The following is a 25,000-nucleotide window of genomic DNA, read 5'->3' on the forward strand; positions in this document are numbered from 1 at the left end:
GTTTTCTGGGTTATTTTGGTAAGAAAGAGATTAACGTAATTATGTAAACTGTTTCATTGTTAAAGTGTTAAATTTTGTTCTGTTTTGAAATTAAACCTTTCATTAATTATTTTATGTGACCTATGGAACTTATTATTCTCTGAACCTTGGCCATAAAGTCGTCACATAAATTGGGGGCCTAGTCCGGGAAATATCTTTTACCATATTGAGGATTCATTCAGTTAAACAATTGTCGCCGCAAATAGTGTTCAATATTTTTAGTTTCACTCAAGATTTATTGTAAACATTCTGAATACCTGTTATTAGGGTTAATGATATATATGTGCGCGCTGTGAAACCATTTTCGTTAATTGGTTATGGACGGTTTGCTCTTTTGGGTAATGACAACGCAGTAGTATATTTTTTCATTTTCGCCCTCACCGAGTCGACGACTCCTCGAGACTCACGAGAGCTATCCGGAAGCTCTTATCCATATTTTGTCCTTATATAATTACAACTACAACTTGTGCAGTCATTTCCCCTGGGTTAGACGATACCAGGATCGCGTAGTTTATACGATAGGTGAGGAATCGTTTAAACCTTTTATTTACTTTATTTTTTCTCTGCGCCGACGTTCAATTTTTTTAAGTTGTCATTCAAGTTGTTTGGAGTAAATAACGCTTGTTTAGGACCAACAGGTTATTTCCTTAGTTCCTCCATATCAGCTTGAATCGGGAATGTAAAAATTTTCACTCCCTCGTATTCTTTATTACCTTTTGCTTTCGAATCGGGACTGTCCGTTTTCCCTTTAAACTCTAAAAATAATCGTATTACTTGTAATGTTTGTTTAATTTTGTCGGGAAACTATAAAATCGCTAACATTATAATTTTGTATTGTGGATTGTAATGCAAGTACTTGAATGGCAGCAGGAACGTGTTAATCTATTATAATTGTAAAACAGGAATTCAGTTGTTTACTAAAGGAAGTTTTCTTTAAACTTTAACCATGGCTCAATTTAACGTTCAGAAGTTTGCTGCGGATCCCTCTGCTGAGTTAGCTAGTATCCCAAATGCTAAGAAACTAGAGCTTCTTGAGTTAGCTAGTCATTTGTCAATTGCAACTAGGAGTAGTATGCGGAAGAATGAAATTCGCAACTTGATTCTTGAGCATTATATGCGTGTGGGTGAACTAGGCAGTGAAGCTAGACAGTATAGAACTCGTGAACCAGCAGTACTAGTCCACGAGCAGCAGTTAGAATATGAGCGCATTTCCCTTGAACACGAGAAACTTGCAGTACAGAAATAAGAATCGGAGAGACAATTTGCGTGGTTGGAGAAACAAGCCGAAGAGAAAAGGTTAGAATCTGAAAGATTAGCGGAAGCCCAAAGGGTAGAGTCAGAGAGACATATGTCGAAACTTAAATTAGAATTCGAGATAGAGAAAGCTAAACTTCAGTTAGCTTTAGATAGAGAGAAAGAAAAAATGAACTATGAATCTTCGTTAGCACTTAAATTTGAACAGGAAAAAGCAAAGCTTTCTAGAGAGAATAAGGAACATGAAATTTCGCTTTTGGAAGCTCAGGAGAAACACTTTGATTTAGCAAAAAACATTAAATTGGTTCCCACATTTACAGATTATGATCCTGAAGATTATTTTAAGACTTTTGAAGAGACTGCCTTGCATTTGGATTGGCCACGCGAACAGTGGGTTTGGCTATTAAGGCCGAAATTAACTGGGAAAGCTGCGAAAGTTTGTAGACATCTCGAAAATACGACAGATTACCAGAATGTTAAACAAGCAATTTTGGATGCGTTTTCAATCTCTGTCGAGGGATATCGTCAGACCTTTCGTAACAAAACTAAGTTCACAACTCAAACCTATGTAGAATTCGCTTCGGAGAAGTTAAGGGAGTTTAGGAAATGGGTAAAATCTGCTGCAGTAAATACTTTTGCTGAATTAGAGAATTTGGTTGTACTTGAAGAGTTTAAACGAAAGCTTCCTTTGAACATTATGATGTATTTAGAGGATAGGGAAGAAAAAGACTTGTTAAAGGCAGCTTCTCTAGCAGACACTTACTCTTTAATACATAAATTTGGCAACAGTAAGAGAACCGACCAGAATGTAAAACCATTTCCAGCTAAAAACTCTGAAACTCTGACTGATATGGCAAAAGCGTCTAATGTTCATTGTAGTCATTGTAAGAAAGACTGTCACACGATTAAAAACTGTCCAGATCCTAAATGTAAAACTTCTTTGCCTTTTCGGAACCCATTTAACCCTTTTCTTAACTTTAAAGGTAAAACGGATGGTCAGATTAAGCCTGTCTCCCATATCCATTCTGAAAAGCCTGTAAATATATTTGATGATTTTACTTTTGATGGAACTGTAGCTTTGAACTCTGATGGGGATAAATATAAAGTCAGGATACTTCGGGACACGGGTGCTTCGCAAAGTTTACTATTGAGAAATGCTCTCCCTAATATTGAAGCTAACGTAACTAATGAACATGTTCTCGTGAAAGACCTTTCACAAATATCTAAAGTTCCCCTTGCTAATGTTCATCTTGATTGTCCTATAAAGAAGGGTAATGTGCTGGTAGGCATAAGAGATATTGAATTTCCAGTAAAAGGTGTAACTTTATTATTGGGTAATGACCTTGCAGGACGTTTGGTAGTTCCCAACGTCATTGTAATGGAAAAACCTGTAGGTGAAAACATTGAACCTGATCCTGATTGCTCTGTAAATCCTTCCTGTGTTGGCACTCGTAGCCAGAAATCTAGTTCGGATGAATCTAAAGTCACTTCTGTAAATTTTGAAGCACGAAATGTTATGAGTAGAGATAACCTTATTAAAGCTCAGAAGCACGATAACACTTTAAGTAAGCTTCATGACCAAGCAGTTTCTAGAAGTGAGATTAGCAAATCCCCATGTTTTTACTTTGAATCTGATTTGTTAATGAGGTTTTACCGTTCCCCTAAGAGATCTAGTGAAGACACATGGAGCGAAAAGCGACAAATTGTGCTGCCTCTTTCTGTTAGGAATTCTGTAATGGAAATAGCTCATGATGCCTATGGAGGACATTTAGGAATTCATAAGACCAATTGTAAGATTTTGAATAGTTTCTATTGGCCTAATATGAAAAAAGATGTAGCAGAATTTGTTCGCACTTGTCATGTATGTCAGATATCAGGAAAACCGAACCAGGTAATACCCAAGGCACCTTTACAACCGATCTTAGTCCCTGATGAACCTTTTAGTAAGATAATTATAGATAACGTTGGTCCTTTACCAAAAACCAAGAAAGGTAATCAATACTTGCTCACTTTAATATGTCCTACGACCCGATATCCTATTGCCATCCCTCTTCGTAACATTTCTGCTAAGAACATTGCTAATTCTTTACTGAAAGTTTTCACAAATTTTGGTATCCCAAAGGAAATACAAAGTGATAGAGGTTCGAATTTCACCAGTGACCTTTTTGCCCAGGTATTTAAAGAACTAAATATTAAACAAACTTTGTCTGCTGCCTATCACCCAGAGTCTCAGGGTGCCCTTGAGCGTTGGCATCAAACTCCTAAGAGTATGCTTAGGAAATTTTGTGTTGAAAGTCAACTTGAGTGGGATGAGGGCATTGATTTCCTTCTGTTTGCTATCAGGGAAGTTCCCCATGAGTCCCTTGGTTTTTCACCCTACGAGATGTTGTTTGGGAGGTCAGTTAGAGGACCGCTTTCAGTAATTAAAGAGGAATGGTTGAACACTCCTGAGTCTAGCCAAACCATTCAACAATATATGAATAAACTTAAAAGCACATTAATGCAGGTTAGGAAAATTGCTGGGGAGAAATTAAGGGGTCAACAAATCTTAATGAAGAGAAACTATGACAAAGCTTGTAAAGTCAGAAAATTTAAACCTAATGACCTTGTGTTGGCCTACCTTCCTGTCCCTGGTTCCCCTCTTAAAGCTAAGTTTTGTGGGCCCTATCCCATCATAAAAAATGTTAACAATAATACCTACATTATCAAAACTCCAGATCGTAGAAAACTCACTCAGATCATTCATGTTAATTTACTTAAGGCTTATCACTCTAGGGAAACTGGAAATGGTTCCAGTGAGACGGTTGTTAATCTTAATTTTAAGGTAGAGACTCCAGGAGAGGACAATTCATTGGCAGACCTTATTGCTTCCTCCATGCCACAAACCAATACTGAGGTTCTAAATAACCTGGATCTATTCCTGAACCACCTCTCCTTGGCAGTCGCAAGACTTAAAGAATGTAATCTCTAGCCATTCAACTCTCTTTAATGATTTTCTCAGGAAAAGTGATTTGCTGCTACATGACATCGAGCTGGTTCCTGGTACAGCACCCATTCGTCAGCAGTCCTATCGTGTGGGTCCTGAGAAGAAGAGCAAAATGAAGGAGGAAGTCGAATATCTTCTCCGGCATGGTCTAGCAAGACCGAGTAAATCGCCATGGGCTTCACCTTGCATCCTAGTTCCAAAAGAGGACGGTAGCTACAGATTCTGTACAGACTATAGAAAGATTAACAATGTTACCATTAAAGATTCCTACCCTTTGCCACTCATTGATGATTTAATTGATTCAGTAGGACAAGCAAAGTTTGTAACGAAGATAGACCTCTTAAAGGGCTATTATCAGGTAGGATTAACTGAAAAAGCTAAGTTAATATCTGCTTTCATTACACCCTTTGGACTTTTTCAGTACGAGGTCATGCCTTTTGGCCTTACCAACGCCCCATCTACCTTTCAGCGCCTTGTAAACTTCATCATCCAAGATTTGGAAGGTGTTTATTGTTACCTTGATGATATAGTAGTCACTGGACAGACTTGGGAAGAACATGGGAATAGGCTCAAGTGTTTGTTCCGTAGGTTAGAAAAGGCTGGATTAACCATAAATCTTAAAAAATCTGTCTTTTGTAAAGCTACTGTTACCTACTTAGGCCACATTGTTGGGGATGGTAATGTTAGACCAAAAACTGCCAATGTAGAAGCTGTTCTAGAGTACCCTGTTCCAACCACCAGAAAGTCCTTACAAAGATTCTTAGGGTTAGCCTCATACTACAGGAGATTCTGCAAGAACTTCTCTTCAGTTGCTGCCCCTTTAACATCCCTAACCAGTACCAAAGTTAAATTCAGTTGGAATGAAGAATGTCAATCCTCTTTCGAAGCCTTAAAGCTGTTTCTGATAAACAACCCTGTTCTTAAATCCCCCGATTTTAAAAAAGCCTTTTATCCTTCAAATAGATGCTAGCGATGCGGGAGCTGGAGGGGTGCTACTCCAAGAGTCAGATGGTATACTTCACCCAGTCAGCTACACCTCCACTAAGTTCAAGCATCACCAGAAGTCCTACAGCACCATTGAGAAGGAAGCACTTAGTTTGGTACTCGCCCTGCAAAAATATGAATGCTACTTACTAGGTGCTGCTGAGGTACTAGTCTTCACCGACCACAACCCCTTGACCTTCCTCGACAAGATGAAGTCCCACAACCAACGTCTACTACGCTGGTCCATTTATCTGCAGAAGTTCCCTTTACAGATCCGCCACATCAAGGGAACAGAGAACATCATGGCAGATGCCTTATCGCGACTGCCTCATTAACATGATACCTCCTTCTCCAGTCTAGAGTATCGTCAGACTCTCCTCATTGGCCTCTTTTTCTACGAGCCACTCTGTTGGGCTCGTCTTCTAAGGGGGAGGTGTCACCCATCTGCCAGATTGGCATCTTAATTATGTATATAGTTGTAATCTTCTTTTGTTGTGGGAATGTATACAGTTCTTTCCTGTACCTGTTTTTAACATCCTTGGCTGTGTCTTTAGTTATCCCGTTTTCAGAGTGCTTTGTTTTCCCCGCCTTCTTTTCAGTTTTCTTCGGACCACTTATTTCATGCATAGTTAGTCTCACCTGGTCCTCTACTGTGATAAGTGTCCTATTGGAGTAGCTGTCTTCTTATTCCTCGGTTTTTGTAATGTATTAATGTTCTTTAATATAAGTCTTGAGTGAACCTTAGTGGAATTGGTAACGTGTTTTATGTTTGAAATTTAGTATATTAAGGTTATTGATTTTGTTATTTGTGCGGTGCAGGATTGTTTGAGTGTTTTCTGGGTTATTTCGGTAAGAAAGAGATTAACGTAATTATGTAAACTGTTTCATTATTAAAGTGTTAAATTTTGTTCTGTTTTGAAATTAAACCTTTCATTAATTATTTTATGTGACCTATGGAACTTATTATTCTCTGAACCTTGGCCATAAAGTCGTCACAATATATATATATATATATATATATATATATATATATATATATATATATATATATATATATATATATATATATATATATATATATTGCGTATGTATGTGTCTGCGTTCTCTGTTATTCTCAAACTATATGACTAGAATTGTATGAATGCATTCTAAAATCTTCACAGCGTATGTATGTGTCTGCGTTCTCTGTTATTCTCAAACTATATGACTAGAATTGTATGACTGCATTCTAAAATCTTCACAAACACACTAAACCAAATAACAAAAGGGAAATTGACAAAGGGGACCGACAAAAATGAAGAAACTGCATAAACCAAATCAACCTCAGGGGAGCGATAGGCTTTCTAAAGTTCCCAATGCCCGAATGGAAAAGAGAAATACCATTTGACTCGTTTCCTTTCATTTGGTTCTGGAAATATTCAAATAAGGAGGAATAAAATCATGGTATCCTTCTTGCCTTGGGTTATGTGAATATTATTCACGAACACATAAAAGCTAAAGAAAAAAAATAGTCTAACACAGAGATAATATATCTATCTTGATATTTATTCTCACTCAACCTTTCGAAGGATATATATATATATATATATATATATATATATATATATATATATATATATATATATATATATATATATATATATATATATATATATATATATATATTATATATATATATATATATATATATATATATATACATATATATATATATATATATATATATATATATATATATATATATATATATATATATATATATATATATATATATATATATATATATATATAATATATATATATATATGACAAATTCGTAGATAATTTGTATTTTTCTTAACTATACAAACCTTAGCTATTTGCATGGGGTAATTACTTCGGCGTAGCTGAATGACGAGCCATAAGAATTCTAACGAGGGTTTACTACCCTGCCGTTAGTTAGCAGGGGGGAGGGGTTGGGAGGGGTAGCTAGCTACCTGAACCCCCCCCACCCCACCCTCACACACACCGGTGAATGCTTTACTTTGCTTAAAGGTAGGACTTATCCCGGGGGACAATACTGGCGGGCAAATATGTGTAAATAGCTAAGGTTCGTATAGTTACGAAAAATATAAATTATCTACGAATTTGTCATTTGTTCCGTAACTGGAATACAAACCACGCTATTTACATGGGGTGACGCAACCCTTAGGTAGGGAGGTGAGTCCCTGCCATACTGGCTTTGGCTTGCCCGGGAACTCCATATTCGAGTGTGTAAGTACTCGAGAAATAAGGAGTCCCTGGTTCTAGCTAGCATGCTGTGAAACTGCTGCGGCCTACATAAGCTGTGTGTGAAGGTGAGAAGTGACTCGTCCTAGGAAGTTGGCCTGGAGTTCTTCAGATGGAAATCTAGGCTAGGACTCTCGCGCCCGTCAGTGCTGCATCAGGATGCTACGCACCCTCGTATCCGGACTCCTCACGTTCCAGCTCCTGCGTGCCACACGCCCTCCCCATCTCCTACGCGCGCCCGCTCCATCTCCTGCACGCCCCCGCGCCATCTCCTGTGCGCCATCGCGCTCACGCGCCTGTCGCCTTGCCTACGCGCCACCGCGCCCGCGCGCCCGCTCCACCAACCTCTCACGCCTGCGCCCGCGCGCCCGCTCCACCAACCTCTCACGCCTGCGCCCGCGCGCCCGCTCCACCAACCTCTCACGCCTGCGCCCATGCGCCCAATCGCGAGATTCCTGTGACACGTGATCCTGGTCAGGGCCCATCATGCGACCTCCAGCGCGAGCGTCGCCAGGCAGATAGGTCATCGTCTCGTTCCCCTCCCCGCAAGCGCAGAACAGCGCGCTCGCCGGAGGAGGGGCGGTTCCCGGACAGGTCTAAGGACCCTTTTGTTTCAGCTTGTCAGGCGAACTCTCATTTGTCGACTCCTCCAAGGGATCGAATGACCCCCTTCCCTCCAGAGGGAGTGTCCGACAGTGCGACTGTCAGCCAGCAGCCCAGGTTTGGGACCCTGGTAAGCGCTCTTGTGCAGGCTATGAAGCCCGTCCTCTCTGACATGGGTCACAAATCAGTGGCGGGTTCCTCTTCCCTGAAGAGGAAGAGAGAAGTCCCTCCCGTGGAAACACCTCCAAGGACTATTCTGTCTCCTCGCAGATCCTTGCGCAAGGCTTCCCCCCCCCACCCCCCAGATTTCCTCTCCCATCCTCAGGAGAGTCGGACGAGCTGGACCGTTCCCCCATCGCACCAATAGGGGAAACTCCGCCTCTCCCTGAGAAGTCTTCTCGTCCAGGGGTGGAAAAGAGACTACACCCATCGTTACTCGAGTCCTGTATCCCTCCCAGGAGGGACCCGAAGGACTCTAAGACGATCCCCAAGTCGTTAACAAGGATTAGACAGGAGGCAGCTAGACCTTCCGAGGATGTTCATGTGGTCCCCCAGGAAGAGCCACTGGGGACAGGAGACTTTGCTGCCAGTCCTTCAGGAGGACAGCACCAAGAGTCAGAACACACACTCTGGCAAGTCCTGACCCTCATGAGGAACCTCAATGGGTATATATATATATATATATATATATATATATATATATATATATATATATATATATATATATATATATATAGATATATAGATATATAGATATAGATATATAGAGATATAGATATAGATATATAGAGATATAGATATAGATATATAGATATATAGAGATATAGAGATATAGATATATAGAGATATAGATATAGATATAGATATATAGATAGATATAGATATAGATATAGATATAGATATAGATATAGATAGATATCTATAGAGATATATATCTATAGAGATATATATCTATAGAGATAGATAGATATAGATAGATATAGATAGATATAGATATAGATATAGATATAGAGATATATATCTATAGATAGATATAGATATAGATAGATATAGATATAGATAGATATAGATAGATAGAGATATATATCTATAGAGATATATATCTATAGAGATATATATCTATATCTCTATAGAGATATATATCTATATCTCTATAGAGATATAGATCTATATCTCTATAGAGATATAGATCTATATCTCTATAGAGATATAGATCTATATCTCTATAGAGATATAGATCTATATCTCTATAGATATATAGATCTATATCTCTATAGAGATATAGATCTATATCTCTATGGATATATAGATCTATATCTCTATAGATATATAGATCTATATCTCTATAGATATATATCTCTATATCTCTATAGATCTATATCTCTATAGATATATATCTCTATATCTCTATAGATATATAGATATATATCTCTATAGATATATAGATATATATCTCTATAGATATATAGATATATATCTCTATAGATATATAGATATATATCTCTATAGATATATAGATATATATCTCTATATATATATATATATATATATATATATATATATCTCTATAGATATAGATATATATATATATAATGATCTTACATACATACACCAAGGCGCCTCCCCCAGTTTTGGAGTGTAGCCGACAACAAGGAAAAAAAAATTAATAAAAAAAGGACCTCTCCTCTCTACGTTATTCCCAGCTTGACGAAGGACTCAACCGAGTTCAGCTGGTACTGTTAGGGTGCCACAGCCCACCCTCCCCCGTTATCCACCACAGATAAAGCTTCAGAACAGTGAATCCCCTACTGCTGCTACCTCCGCGGTCATCTAAGGCACCTGAGGAAGCAGCAGAGCCTACCGGAACAGCGTCACAATCGCTCGCCATTCATTCCTATTCTAGCAATCGCTCTTGCCTCTCTCACATCTATCCTCCTATCACCCAGAGCTTTCTTCACTCCATTCATCCACCCAAACCTTGGCCTTCCTCTTGTACTTCTCCCATCAACTCATGCATTCATCACCTTCTTTAGCAGACAGCCGTTTTCCATTCTCTCAACATGGCCAAACCACCTCAACACATTCATATCCACTCTGGCTGCTAACTCATTTCTTACACCCCTTCTCATCCTCACCACTTTGTTCCTAACCCTCTCTACTCGAGATACACCAGCCATACTCCTTAGACACTTCATCTCAAACACATTTAATTTCTATCTCTCCGTCACGTTCATTCCCCACAACTCTGATCCATACATCACAGTTGGTACAATCACTTTCTCATGCAGAACTCTCTTTACATTTATGCCCAACTCTCTATTTTTTACTACTCCCTAAACTTCCCCAAACACTTTGCATCCTTCATTCACTCTCTGACGTACATCTGCTTCCACTCCACCATTTGCTGCAACAACAGACCCCAAGTACTTAAAATGATCCACCTCCTCAAGTAACTCTCCATTCAACATGACATTCAACCTTGCACCACCTTCCCTTCTCGTACATCTCATAACCTTACTCTTACCCACATTAACTCTAAACTTCCTTCTCTCACACACCCTTCCAAATTCTGTCACTAATCGGCCAAGCTTCTCTTCTGCGTCTGCAACCAGTACAGTATCATCCGCAAACAACAACTGATTTACCTCCCATTTATGGTCTTTCTCGTCTTCCAGTTTCAATCCTCGTCCAAGCACTCGAACATTCACCTCTCTCACAACTCCATCAACATACAAGTAAAACAACCATGACGACATCACACATCCCTGTCTCAGTCCCACTCTCACCAGAAACCAATCGCTCACTTCATTTCCTATCCTAACACATGCTTTACTACCTTTGTACAAACTTTTCACTGCTTGCAGCAACCCTCTAGCAACTCCATATAACCTCATCACATTCCACATTGCTTCCCTATCAACTCTATCATACACTTTCTCCAGATCCATAAACGCAACATACACCTCCTTACCTTTTGCTAAATATTTCTTGCATTTCTGCCTAACTGTAGAAATCTGATTCATACAACCCTTACCTCTTCTTTTACCACCCTGTACTTCTAAGATTGCATTCTCTGTTTTATCCTTAATCCTTTTATTCAGTACTCTACCATACACTTTCCCAACTACACTCAACAAACTAATACCCCTTGAATTACAACACTCATGCACATCTCCCTTACCCTTATATAGTGGTACAATACATGCACAAACCCAATCTACTGGTACCATTGACCACACAAAACACATATTAAACAATCTCACCAACCATTCAACTACAGTCACACACCCTGCCTACAACATCTCAGCTCTCACACCATACATACCAGATGCTTTTCCTACTCTTGTTTCATTTAGTACTCTCCTCACTTCCTCTCTTGAAATCTCTCACTCATTCTCATCTCCCATCACCGGCACCTCAACACCTGCAACAGCAATTATATCTGCCTCCCTATTATCCCCAACATTCAATAAACTTTCAAAATATTCCGCCAACCTTTTCCTTGCCTCCTCTCCTTTTAACAACTTTCCATTTCCATCTTTTACTATCTCATCAATTCTTGAACCAGCCTTCCTTACTCTCTTCACTTCTTTCCAACACTTCTTCTTATCCTCTTCATATGAATGACCCATTCCCTGACCCCACCTCAGGTCAGCTGCCCTCTTTGCCTCACTTACCTTGCGCTTTACTTCCACATTTTTCTCTCTATATTTTTCATACTTTTCTAAACTATTACTCTGCAGCCATTCTTCAAAGGCCCTCTTTTTCTCTTCCACTTTTACCTTCACTCCTTCATTCCACCATTCACTGCCTCTCCTCATGCTGCCTCCACCTAACTTCTTGCCGGACACATCACTTGTAATCCCCCCAAAAATTTCTTTTACTAACTTCCACTCCTCCTCTAAATTACCAGTTTCTCTTTCACTTCGTCATATGGCATTTTCAACATTTCTTGATATTTACTTTTACCCCTGGTTTTATTAGCTCTGCAACCCTCACTAGCTCCCTTTTACATCAACCTACTCTATTCCCCCACTCTTTTGCTACAACTAATTTTCCTTCCACCAAAAATGATCAAACATACTGTTAGCCATACCCCTAAACACGTGCACGTCTTTCAATCTCCCAAACATTCTTTTAGTTATCAACACATAATCCATTAATGCCATTTCTACCACTCTTCCATCTGCCACTCTTACCCATGTTTACTTGTTTTCATCTTTCTTTTTGAAAAAGCTAGAACCTATCACAATCTCTTGCTCAACACACATATCTACCAGTCTCTCATCACTCTCATTTTCACCTGGTACGCCATACTTCCCAATGACACCTTCTACCTCTCCAGCCGCCACTCTAGCATTTAAGTCACCCATGACAACTACCTAATTTCTTCTACCTAGTCCCTCTACACACCTAGTTAATTCGTTCCAGAACTCATTCCGCTCTTCTACACTTTTCTCACAACCTGTCCCATACGCACTGACAAAGGCCCAACATTCCCTACCCAACCTAACTGTTACCCACATTAACCTAGATGACATCTCCTTCCATTCCACTATTTTACCTGTCATCCATTCACTCAGCAATAAAGCCACACCCTCTGTTGCTCTTCCCCTTTCAATCCCAGACACTCTACCAGACATTTCACCAAACATCACTTCACCCTTCCATTTTATCTTTGTCTCACACAAGGCTAACACATCCATCCATCTATTCCTAAACATACTTCCAATCTCACATCTTTTACTCTCTATCGTACTACATCCACCCACAATCAAACACCCCATAACTAGAGTGTGGGGAGCAGTCACTCTACCCCAGCTTCTTCTCTTTGATGATGTCTTACAGGAGTGTGCTAGCCATTCGATAAATCGAAAGGAAAATGATTTTAGTGAACCATTATCCTCACATTGTTACTCTTCGATAGCAACATCATGTCCTTGATTGTTGTATGTAACTGGAAAAAGACTAACACCGGGAAACGTTTATGGGTGAACATTATAGACAAGAGAAGGATACATTACATTATTTTAATACCTTAATGTTGGAATGAAAGCAATTCACGTCTCTACCCTTTTTACATTCACGTCAACTCTATAGTTTTACATATCATTTCTATCACCTTCTATGCAACTGGACTGTCAACAAAGAGTTGGCTCCTTTTCCAATTTATAAATAATATACAAGGTTATTCTAACGATTAATGTACAAGAATATATCGAATTGATTTATGGAATGATGCTCAAACGGTAGGGCATTGCATACAGAATTATATTAACGGAATAATATAGCAATTCAATGATGCCCATTAGGAGCAACGTGTTTGCATAATAGAATAAAATGATAAGGTACTTCGAACATACTCGTCTGAGGAGCAACAGTATTGATGCAATTTGAAGTATTTAGCATCTCTTAATTTTATTCAGGATTCAATGATTAACAATAATAACAGTAATTACGTGTCCTTTGTTATCAATTAATGTTGGCATATTCAAAATTACCCCAAGACCATATTTGAATAAGTCACGAGAAGGGGAGAAAAGAAGAGAGGTGGCTGCTCAAAATATGCCAATCAGCATTTTTACTAATAATGCCTAATTGCGAGTTCACCTAAAAGAGCCACGCAATTATTATAAAATCAATCATAATTGTATTAATAATTTTGTCCCATGAACATAAGGTATGCTTATTTTTTCAATATATTTCTGAAAATATAAAAACTTTTGTTTTATTGAAAGATTTCTTGGCCCTTTAGGAATTACATGCTCAAATTTCCAACCAAATACAGCAATATTGGAAGATAAATAGAGAAGTTTATGGAGTATTTTCACTGATTGAAAGATTGTGCATTTTGATAATTTTCAACTTTTCAATTCGGTCATAATATTAATATAAATAAACTCATTTGAATTACGAAATCAGTGATTTGCGATCGAATTTCACTAACTGACATCTCTTACATTTCTAATGACAGTATGTTGTAAAGACGAAACATTATGCAACTTTACTCAATAAAAGACATAGTTCACTAGGCATGGTTTTGAAATATTGATTTTATTTTTCCATCAAAATAACAGCTAGATCATTATAAAATGAATAACTCGGCAATTTCTAATGATTGTAAAAATTCTAAAACGTAAATTTTTAATAAATTTGACTTTCCAGTCACCTTATTGACGTATTAAACGTAATGATAGTATCTGAAGTGTAATTGGGGGCGTGGTCTAACCAGATGTCAACGGTTAATAATAATGACACTCAAAGCTTACAACCTCCTATCATATCTCAAACCCAGATGAAGCTACTCCACCGTGATTGAAAACGGAACCTCAACATTTCCCCATTTTTTTTTATTAGTCACAAGATGAAGTCTTTGGCTGGGAAGTAATACTTATCTTTGATGGAATTTCCTTGTCAGTGTGAGTGAATTAAATATTAAAGGGTTTTTATTGCTTATAATATATATATATATATATATATATATATATATATATATATATATATATATATATATATATATATATATATTTATATATAAAACCATACAATATATATATATATATATATATATATATATATATATATATATATATATATATATATATGTATATATATACAAGCATATATATATATATATATATATATATATATATATATATATATATATATATATATATACATATATATACATATATATACAGTATATATATATATATATATATATATATATATATATATATATATATATATATATACATACATATATATATAATATATATTTATATATATATATATATATATATATATATATATATATATATATATATATATATATATATATATATATATATATAATGTATGTGTATTTAAATATACATATATATATATATGTATATATATATATATATATATATATATATATATATATATATATATATATATATATATATATATATATATATATATATATATATATATATATAGTGGGAGGTATCAAAAGTATTTGCCTTTTCAGTAATCACTGGCTGAGGTTTGAAACTTTGCTCCCTGCCATGCACAGTACAGTACTGTATATTCAAAACATTGATAACTTTGGTGATCCAAAGAGCAGATGAGTTGCCTACTTGTAAATAAATCGTCAGTTGCTTTATATTTACTGCTCTATTTACGAAGTTATTCTCTGAAATTTGAACGTAAAATGAGTAATGTTTTTCTATTTGAATTATTTTCGTAAGGATGTTTGACTATAGTAGTAACATATTCCTTAATACTCTTAAATCAACGAATTATCACTTCCCTATATGAGTAAATTCAGACTTAGATTAGAAAGTATATACTGTGAAGGATTTTGGTCATTTAGTCTCAGTGTTACGTTGCCCATTTTTACTGTTAAAGATAGAGTGAAGTACTTTGCAGGTGAACTGAACATGTTTCACACACGCTATTACCCTCTAACAGCATTTTCTTTTTTTGTATGCATAGCTCTCGCTCCCCCCAATGATAACATAACCTCTCTAAGCTTGCCTTTTCATGCATTCGTTGCTTTGATTTTCTTTGACATACTTGCTCGGAACTGCTTGTTTATAAACTAGTTAACTGTTCAATAAAAGTCAGTTGCGTTCCTCTTACCTCTCTTTTATAACTAACAGCCCATTCGCACACAGTTATATTTCACCAGTCCAATATTTATCCAACTGAATGTCCAGTTATAAGTTATTCCCACTATAAAAACCTTTATGAAATTAATCTTGCTTTATTAGTCTGCATATGCTTTCTATGGGACATGGACAAAATTTGTTTACTTTGATATTTGGCCATTGCCATTTTGGCTGCTATATAAAATCATTCATGACCTTTTATTGCGAATGAGATATGCAATTTTGCAGCTACCATAATATTTCAAACAATTTTTAACTAAAATTAGTCAACGTCAATTAGAGAAATGGTAAACATATGCACGTAAATAAGTACTCGAATATCTACAAATACACAAACATATATTTGTATATCTATGTATACTATATATAGTCAGTCATCCACTTATTTATTGTTATAATGAGTCATGTCACAAATGACCCGATGAGATTCCGGGGCCCTTCGTATTTTATTTTTCCATCTGTTCATGAATTTTCTCATTTTTAAAGATAAGCTTACATACTTCGATACAATCATCTATGGGTGATGGGGCCTCGACATTTTATGTGGTCTAGAGAAAATTAGTGTCAATTTAACATTTACAAAAAGGAAATTTCTCAGTTACTTCGTATTTAAGCATGCGATATGGGCACATCATATTTGGGTTTCATAGGTTACAGATAAAAACAGTTTGCTTAGTGATGAGGAAGTCAAGATGATATATAGGGGACTAAGGTAAAAAACAAATCCAAACTTTTTCGTAACGTTTAAAAGTGTTTGTGACTAATCTTTTTTTGTTTTTTTTATGTATAGTTCACCAACGATGCCAATGTAAAAATTAGGTTCATGTTTATAAATTGTAGAGGTCAAACTTCAAATAGAAAATTCCTGGTACGTAATCAACTTTACCATATTATAAAAATTGAAGATCGTTGATTATTAAAAATAAAAAATTTTTTTTCCTAATTTATCATATTATTCATTTGCTCAGTTAAATTTTTCTCCATTCATTAATTTTCAGAACCGATTTACTTTTGACTATTTTCAGTTTAATCTTTTTTTTACATTAGCATTCTATAATACTGTATCTTTACTTTTACTCGGTTTACTGTTTTACAATATGCTTCAAACAAGCTCTCTCCCCTCCCCTTCAGATAATAGTGTCAATAAAACCAGCATTTTTTTTCTTTTTTTCTTAATATTCTTCTATATACAGAAAAATTTACGAATTCTGTGTATGCATAAGAGAGAGAGAGAGAGAGAGAGAGAGAGAGAGAGAGAGAGAGAGAGAGAGAGAGAGAGAGAGAGAGAGAGAGAGAGAGAGAGAGAGAGAGAGAGAGAGAGAGAGAGTACAAAGAAGCAGTCTCAAGTTAAATACATACAATATATATAAATTAATTATTGAAGATAACGTCTTTAAGAATCGAGTAAAAGTTTACATGAGTACTGCATCTTTGAATACAGTTATCCCAATTCATATGATTTCTTCGAAAGATATTAAAGGCTTCCAGGGAAGAGCTACTTTTACGTTATACATTATCTGTTGTCTCCTTTGTTATGTTGAAATAAGTTCATTCAAAAAAGGCATTAAAGTAACAAATATAATTTTTTTCTGAACAAAGATGAATATTTCCCTCTTTTTGTCTTGGCAAAATTTTAAATAGCTGTTGATGTCGAAACTAAATACTTACTGAATGCATTCCTTATTTTGGAAAGTCCGACCGATCAGAAGATCAGAGAGTCTCAAATCTCGCTGGGATGCTCTTGTTGGAACATTCTTCTAACAAAAGTAGGAATATTACGATTGATATTTTTTTTTTCTTCACTTAGACTCTCCACGAAGTTTAGAGAAAACAAGACAAACACCATTGGAACAATGAACATAGCAATGAGTGAGATACCCCTTTAGGTAAAAAACATAGTTTTACATTATACAATGCTAGATGATATATCCCTAACAGTCTACCAATGAAAGAAAAGCAAAAAAGGGTATCAAATGTTATGGCTAAAGAAAATATTAAGAAAACCCTAGAAACAAATGCTTATTACAGTTATCAGTCGAGGTCCTTAACCAAATGTTACGATTATATTTTGATAAACTCGGCGCCAATACGATGTAAAATTCGCTTATTTTTCAATATTGTATATATTACTGGAATATTCTTGCAGTTTCTACAAATAAGTGATAAACACAAATATATCAAGGCAAACTTTTCAAAAAATTCTTGCCAAAAAAATCATGCGTTGAATATATCCCATCAAGTAAAACAATGCCACCAAAAAAATTATAAAGGGTCCGGTTTAGAAGATAATGAATGTGATACGTCTAACTGTTGACGAAAATATTAGATTCTGAGTAAATATAAAGAAAACATAACTGTTGGCAAGTGTAAGAAGTGCAAAATGACGGCTTGAGGAAAATACAACGGTAAAGTTTTATGTACTTGCAATTATATTTCGGGGATTTAAAATCACGCTTACGATTTAAAAGAACAAAAAATTCTGTGATACATTGTAAATATAGAAAATAAATTTTGAAAATTTTGTGAGAAAAAAATATTTACCAACTACATTTTCCTTTGTCCTAGGTTATAAGATAAGATGAAAGATAAATATATATTTTTAAAACAAAAGTAGCTTTTTTATTGAAATTTGTTTACATGCCGGTATATGAAATTTTTATGGATTTTCACCCCAAACGCTTTGTAAGGACCGTACTGGACGAGATGGTTCTAATTTATTATTCATCATATTTATCTGAATCCAAATTCTCGATTATCAAGGTTGATTTCATATGAGTTGTTGTTGCCTGTGTATATTTTTCTGTAGAGTTCAAAACTGGAGTACTTTATCAAATTTTAGATATGACCAAAATTAGATATAAAAATAAAAGCTTCATATACATATATATATATATATATATATATATATATATATATATATATATATATATATATATATATATATATATATATATATATATATATATATATATATATAAACAAGCCATGCGTTTAGAGCAATCATTGAGCTCCTACTACATAAAAATGTATGACTTACAAAGCATTGATGGTGTTAATAACTTGAATATAGCACTGAGAGTTAATGACCGGTCCAAGGTGCAGTTTAGCAGCCTAGTTAGAATCTAATACTGGCAAAGATGTGAATTGGTTTGAAATAGATTCGTAGGAAGTGTACTGTATATTCATGCAGCACACATACAGAGACATACTGTGAATTCTTTGAAATACAATAAAATTTGCTCCAAAATATTTATACTTACCACGGTGAAGACATGAGACTACTTAATTTCTATTATAAACAGATTAGCTACAGTGATGATCAAGCAATTTACAGAATTTGGCGTACATAAAGAAGACAGCTGATTATAGAATAACATTTCAATAAAAAAAAAAAAAGTACTGGTGGACTTTAAACTGAAAGGAATTATAAATGTGACAAAGAAAATTCATGAAGAATTGTTAATAATACAGCTAAATACATGTGTATATGATAAAAAAATAAGTATAAATTAATGACAGGAAAAAATTTAAAACATCGTGTGTAAAAGAAGTGCTGGCAATGTAGATATAATGATAAATTATTTAAAAAGGACATCAACTGGAACTTATGTTTTACTGGTTGCATATTTATGTAGGCTTCTGAACAATGTGGATAGATAAAATAATTGCTTTCCAGAATCAAATTACAGAGTGGAATGATTGATAGCATAATTATTCAAATTTTGATTTTTTCATAGTCTTATATGCTATATTTTTGCATTTACTTTGCAAAGCTGGTTTTTAAATATATAAAATTATAGGTAAAGTTAAAGAAATGATACTGAAAAGGTTAAGAAATACTCTTCAAAACAATGGAGCCATATCAGCCGGATACCGTAAGGTAGCATTTCTTTTAGAAAACCAAATATTTCAAAATCCAGAAAAAAGGCAGACAAACTTATTAGAACTCAGTTAAGAAGGTTTGTTATGAGATAAAGGAAGAATATCAGGTTCTGAAGATCAAAAGCATAATGCAAATGATAAAATGCAGGAAGTATTTCAGACCATTAGATGGACTAACGTTCAGAATACGATATAGATATATTTCCCAATCGAAATTAAATAATTTTTGAGGAACTATTAGGTAGTGACACATACTTTTTAATTTTTTTTTTTTAACTCTATCTCTTACTTTGTAGATTTACTTTTAATTTCCCTGCTTCCCTGTACCAATTTGTCGTAAATTTAACATCTAACGCGAAGCTATTTGTTTGTTCACAAGGGGATTGTAGGAGGTATGAATGTGTAGAAAAAATAAAAGGCATCTTATTTGATGGCATATTTTTGTACTCTGGCATACTGAACAGGAGTTCATATGAAAAATCAATAACAATTATACTGTGTGATATTTTCGTAACGAAAATTAGTGAGGACAAAATAGTTCCCTTTCTGCCGGGATATTTATTTTAAAAACTAGCAGGTGAGATTCACATGCATAGACACATGAACTCACATACACATACACACATACACAAACACACATTATATATATGTATATATATATATATATATATATATATATATATATATATATATATATATATATATATATAAATATATATATATATATATATATATATATATATATATATATATATATATGTATATATATATATATATATATATATATATATATATATATATATATATATATATATATATATATATATATATATATATTAGTCACAGGAATTATCCAAGAAGCCCTCTTCAACACTGGTCATTGTGGTGAGAAGAACACTTAAAAAAAAAGAAAAAAAATAATGCATTATATGGCAACGTTCTAAGATCAATTGTTTCACAAAATATTCCCAATTTTGACCGGTTCGTTGAAAAACCCTTGCAGAAAGGTAATAGTAACAGTTGTTATTAAACCTCTATATGAAAGTGATCTGAATGAAATAGCGTAAGTTGATCTGGTAGATAATTATGCAGACTATTAGGTATGGAAGATATGGCTTTATCTTGCATTATATGGATTATATAACAAAATTCCTGTCATTCATCCCTGGAATAAAAGAGGGCATCTGAGGTTGCCCGTGAGCATGTTTTCACATCTCTCAGTCAGACAATGGTCGGGAATTTACCGTTTCAGTGATCGAAGAACTTATCACAATTCAACCTGAACTTACTTTAATGAATGGACTTCCTAGGCATCCCCAAACCCAAGTATCTCTTGAGAGAGGTAATGGTGATATGAAATTCAAACTCACTGCATGGATAGTAAACCATAATTGTGTTAAGAGAAGTTTTTGGTGTCCGTTTTATTCAATGAGCCATGATCAGTTCATAAGAATATCATCAAGCAATCAATATGGCTCCTCAACAAACACTTAAAGGTAACGAGCCACGATGTCGTCTCAAGTCACGTCTTCCAGAAGAATTTATCAATGGAATTTCATTTGGTATTGAAGAAGAAAACATTGAAAGGCTATTAGAAGTAATTCCAAATATTGTTTTGAACAAGACTGACCTTGTTACTCAAAACCAAGCTGATGAAGTCCCAGTTAACCAAAGCCTAACTGATAATGGCCTAGTTGCCCAAAGCCCAGTTTATGATGGCCTAATTACCCAAACCCCAGCTGATTATGACAGAGTTGCGCAAAGCCTTCTGGTGATGAGTCAGTTGCCCAAAGTCCAGTTAACAATGACCCAGTTGCCCAAAGACAAGTTTATAATGAACCAGTTGCCAAAATTTAGAGCTGATGATGCCCTATTTGCTTAAAGTCCAGCTGATGATGACTAAGTTGCATAAAGCCCATCTGATGAACACCCAGTTGCCCAAAGTACTGCTTATGATAATCCAGTTCCCACAAAGACCGGCTGATAATGACTCAGATACCCAAACCTACGATGATGATGACCCAGTAGTCCAGAACCCCGTTTATGGTGACCCAATTGCCCGAAGCATAGCTAATGAAGACCCAGTTGCCCAATGGCCAGCTTATGATGACTCAGTTACCCAAAGCCCGACGGATGATGACCTAGTTTCCCAAAGCTGAAGATCATCCAGTTACCCAGAACACAGCTAACGATGATTTAGTAACCTTAAGTCCAGATAATGAGGACTCAGTTATCCAAAGCCCAGATGATGATTATATAGTTCCCCAAAACCCAGCTGATGATGGCCTAGTTGCTGAAAGCCCAGCGGATGATGACCCAGTTACCCTGAACACAGCCGACGAGGACTAAATTACCCAAAGTCCAGCTGATAGGGATTCAGTTGCCCAAAGCCCACCTTATGATGACTAAGTTACCCAAAGCCAAGCAGACGATGACCCATTCACCGAATGCCCAAATGGTGATGACCTAGTTACCTATAGCCAGCTGATGATGACTCAGTTACCCAAAGCCAAGAGGATGATGACTAAGTTACCCAAAGCCCAGCTGACGAAGATTCAGTTACCCAAAACTCATCTGATGATGACTAAGTTACCCAAAGCCCAGCTGACGAAGATTCAGTTACCCAAAACTCATCTGATGATGACTCAGTTACCCAACGCCCTGCTGATGATGACCCAGTCGCCAAAAGCCCAGCTGACAAGGACCAAATTTCCAAAATTCTAGCTTATGTTGACCCAGTTACCTAAAGCCCAGCTGATGATGACCCAGTTGTTCAAAGCCCAGCTGTCGATAACTCTGTTGCCCAAAGCTCGGGTAATGGAGACCCAATTGCCCAAAACCCAATGCCCAAAGACCAATTGATGATGACCCAGTTGCTCAAATCCTAGCTATGATTAGCCAGTTACCCAAAGACCATCTAAAAATTACCAAGTTGTCCTAAGTCCAACTGACAATGACCCAGTTTCCCATAGCCCAGCTTATGATGAACCAGTTGCCCAAATGCCAGCTGATGATAACACAGTTGCCCGAAGTCCAAAGACCAAAAACCAGATGATGATGACCCCGTTACCCCAAGGCCCAACTGATGATGACCTAGTTGCCTAGGGTCTAAAGGCAGATGATGATGACACCAGTTGTTCGAAGCCCAGCTAATGATGACCCAGTTGCCCAAAGCCCAGATGATGATGACCCAGTTGCCCAAAGCCCAGAAGATGTTAACCCAGTTACTAAAAGCCCAAATATCACATGATGATGACCCAGTTACCCAAGGCCTAAGTGATGATGACACAGTTGTCCAAAGCCCAGCTTATGATCACATAGTTCCTCAAAGACCAGCTGATGATGACCCAGTTGGCCAAAGGCTAAAATGATGATGCCTCAGTTGCCCTAAGACCCCTAATTATTATTATTATTATTATTATTATTATTATTATTATTATTATTATTATTATTTTCATTATTATTATTGTTATTATTATTATTATTATTATTATTATTATTATTATCATAACCTAATCTACAAACCGAGTTGGGATAGAAAAATGCTAAAAGCCCAAGGGCTCCAGCAGGGAAAAATATCCCCGTAAGGAAATGAACCAAGGAAATCATATACAAAAGAAATGATGAACAATTCAAATAAAATATTCTAAGAACAGCAACAACATTAAAATAGATTTTTCATAATATCATATAAACTAGAACAAACTTGAAATAAAAAATGAAAAGATATATAATAGAACAATGTGTCCAAGAATACCCTCGAGGAAGAGAACTGACCCAAGATAGTGGAAGAACTTGGTACAGAGGCTATTTCACTATCTAAGACTAGAGAACAATGGTTTGATTTTGGAGTGTCCTCGGAAAAGAGCTGCTTACCATGGCCAGAGAGCCTGTTCTACCCTTATCAAGACGAAAATAGCAATTGAACAATTTGAGTGTAGTAGTTAACCCCTTGAGCGAAGATGATTTCTTTGGTAATCTCAGTGTTGTCAGGTGTATGAGGACAGGCGACAATTTGGAAGGAATATACCAAACTATTCGGTATATCTTTATTCAAAGAAAAAATTAGCCAATAATTTAAAGAGGGATACAATGTATTACTGGCCAGACAATCAAAGGATTTAAAAAACTTTCTAGCCTTAGTATTTCAACGGTTGTCTGGTGCCCTGGCCAATCTACTATCTATCATGACACAGTTACCCAAAACTCAGTTGATGACGACCCAGTTGTCCAAAGCTCAGGTGACGATGACCCCCAGCTGGCGGTGACAGCCTTTTTTTTTTTTGCATTTGTTAGTTTTTAGTAAACTGTTAACATAATTCAATATATATATATATATATATATATATATATATATATATATATATATATATATATATATATATATATATATATATATATATATATATATATATATATTCATCAGAATTTTTCATATCCCTTTTATTTTTTTATTTTGATAAGGGTCATCCAATTGTCCTATCTGTGAATTGTCCTGTCTGTGAATGGTCCTGTCTGACAATTGTCTGTTGGAAACTTTCCATCGGCTAATTAACTTTCCGCGTATTGTCCGCACAATTCAGTCACCCAAAGCCCAGCTGAGGAAGACCCAGTTACCCAAAGCCAAGCTGATGATAACTCAGCTACCCAAAGCCCACCTGAAAATAACCCACTTACTTAAAGTTCACCTGATGATGACAGTTACCCAAAGCTCAGCAGATTATTACCCAATTACCCAAGCCCACCTAAAGATTACCCAGTTACTAAAAGCCCACATGATGATGACTCAGTTGCCCAACGCCCAGCTTATGATGACCCAGTTACCCAAAGCCCAGTTGATGATGACCATGTTGCTTAAAGCCAGACTGATGATGAACTATTGGCCCAAAGATCAGCCTTGGTTGACACAGTTACTCAAAGCCCAGCTGATGATGTCTAAGTTGCCCAAAGCTCAGCTGATGATGACCCAGTTGCCCATAGCACAACTGATGATGACCCAGTTGCCCAAAGCCATCTTACAATGATCTAGTTGCTCAAAGTCCAATTGATGATAATCCTTTTGCCAAAAGCACAGCTGATGATGATCCATTGCCCTAAGGCCAGCTGAAAATGACACAGTTGCGTCAAGTCCTGCTGGTGATGACCCAGTTAGCCAAAGCCCATACAACGATGATCTAGTTACTCAAAGCTCAACTGATGATGATCCAGCTCCCCAAAGCAAAGCTGAGGATGACCCAGTTGCCCAATGGCCAGCTGAGGATGACAAGTGTCATAAATTGGAGGGCGCGATCACTGAACTCTGTTATAAGTGACGTGTCCCTAAAAT

The 25,000-nt window shown here is 36.1% G+C and overlaps 2 protein-coding genes across 3 annotated transcripts in view; both read left to right on the forward strand.

The window, feature by feature from the left end:
- LOC137615288 (uncharacterized) overlaps positions 1–6,170 on the forward strand; it is a 6,535-nt gene extending 365 nt beyond the window's left edge. The window contains exons 1-2 of one of the 2 annotated variants that reach the window (XM_068345026.1): positions 1–4,488; positions 5,243–6,170. The exon at positions 1–4,488 is cut by the window's left edge and continues 365 nt beyond it. In XM_068345026.1, the coding sequence (XP_068201127.1) occupies positions 1,388–4,264 (2,877 nt within the window). In that variant the 5' untranslated portion in view covers positions 1–1,387 and the 3' untranslated portion in view covers positions 4,265–4,488; positions 5,243–6,170. The other variant, XR_011039205.1, reaches the window with a different exon arrangement.
- Positions 6,171–22,829: 16,659 nt separating this feature from the next.
- LOC137614955 (uncharacterized protein in mobD 3'region-like) lies at positions 22,830–24,698 on the forward strand. Its single transcript, XM_068344603.1, has 2 exons — positions 22,830–23,024; positions 24,258–24,698. Exons 1-2 carry the CDS (start codon positions 22,830–22,832, stop codon positions 24,696–24,698), a joined length of 636 nt encoding a protein of 211 aa, XP_068200704.1.
- Positions 24,699–25,000: the final 302 nt, after the last annotated feature.

This window comes from Palaemon carinicauda, chromosome 21, assembly GCF_036898095.1.
Source record: "Palaemon carinicauda isolate YSFRI2023 chromosome 21, ASM3689809v2, whole genome shotgun sequence".
NCBI lineage: Eukaryota > Metazoa > Arthropoda > Malacostraca > Decapoda > Palaemonidae > Palaemon > Palaemon carinicauda.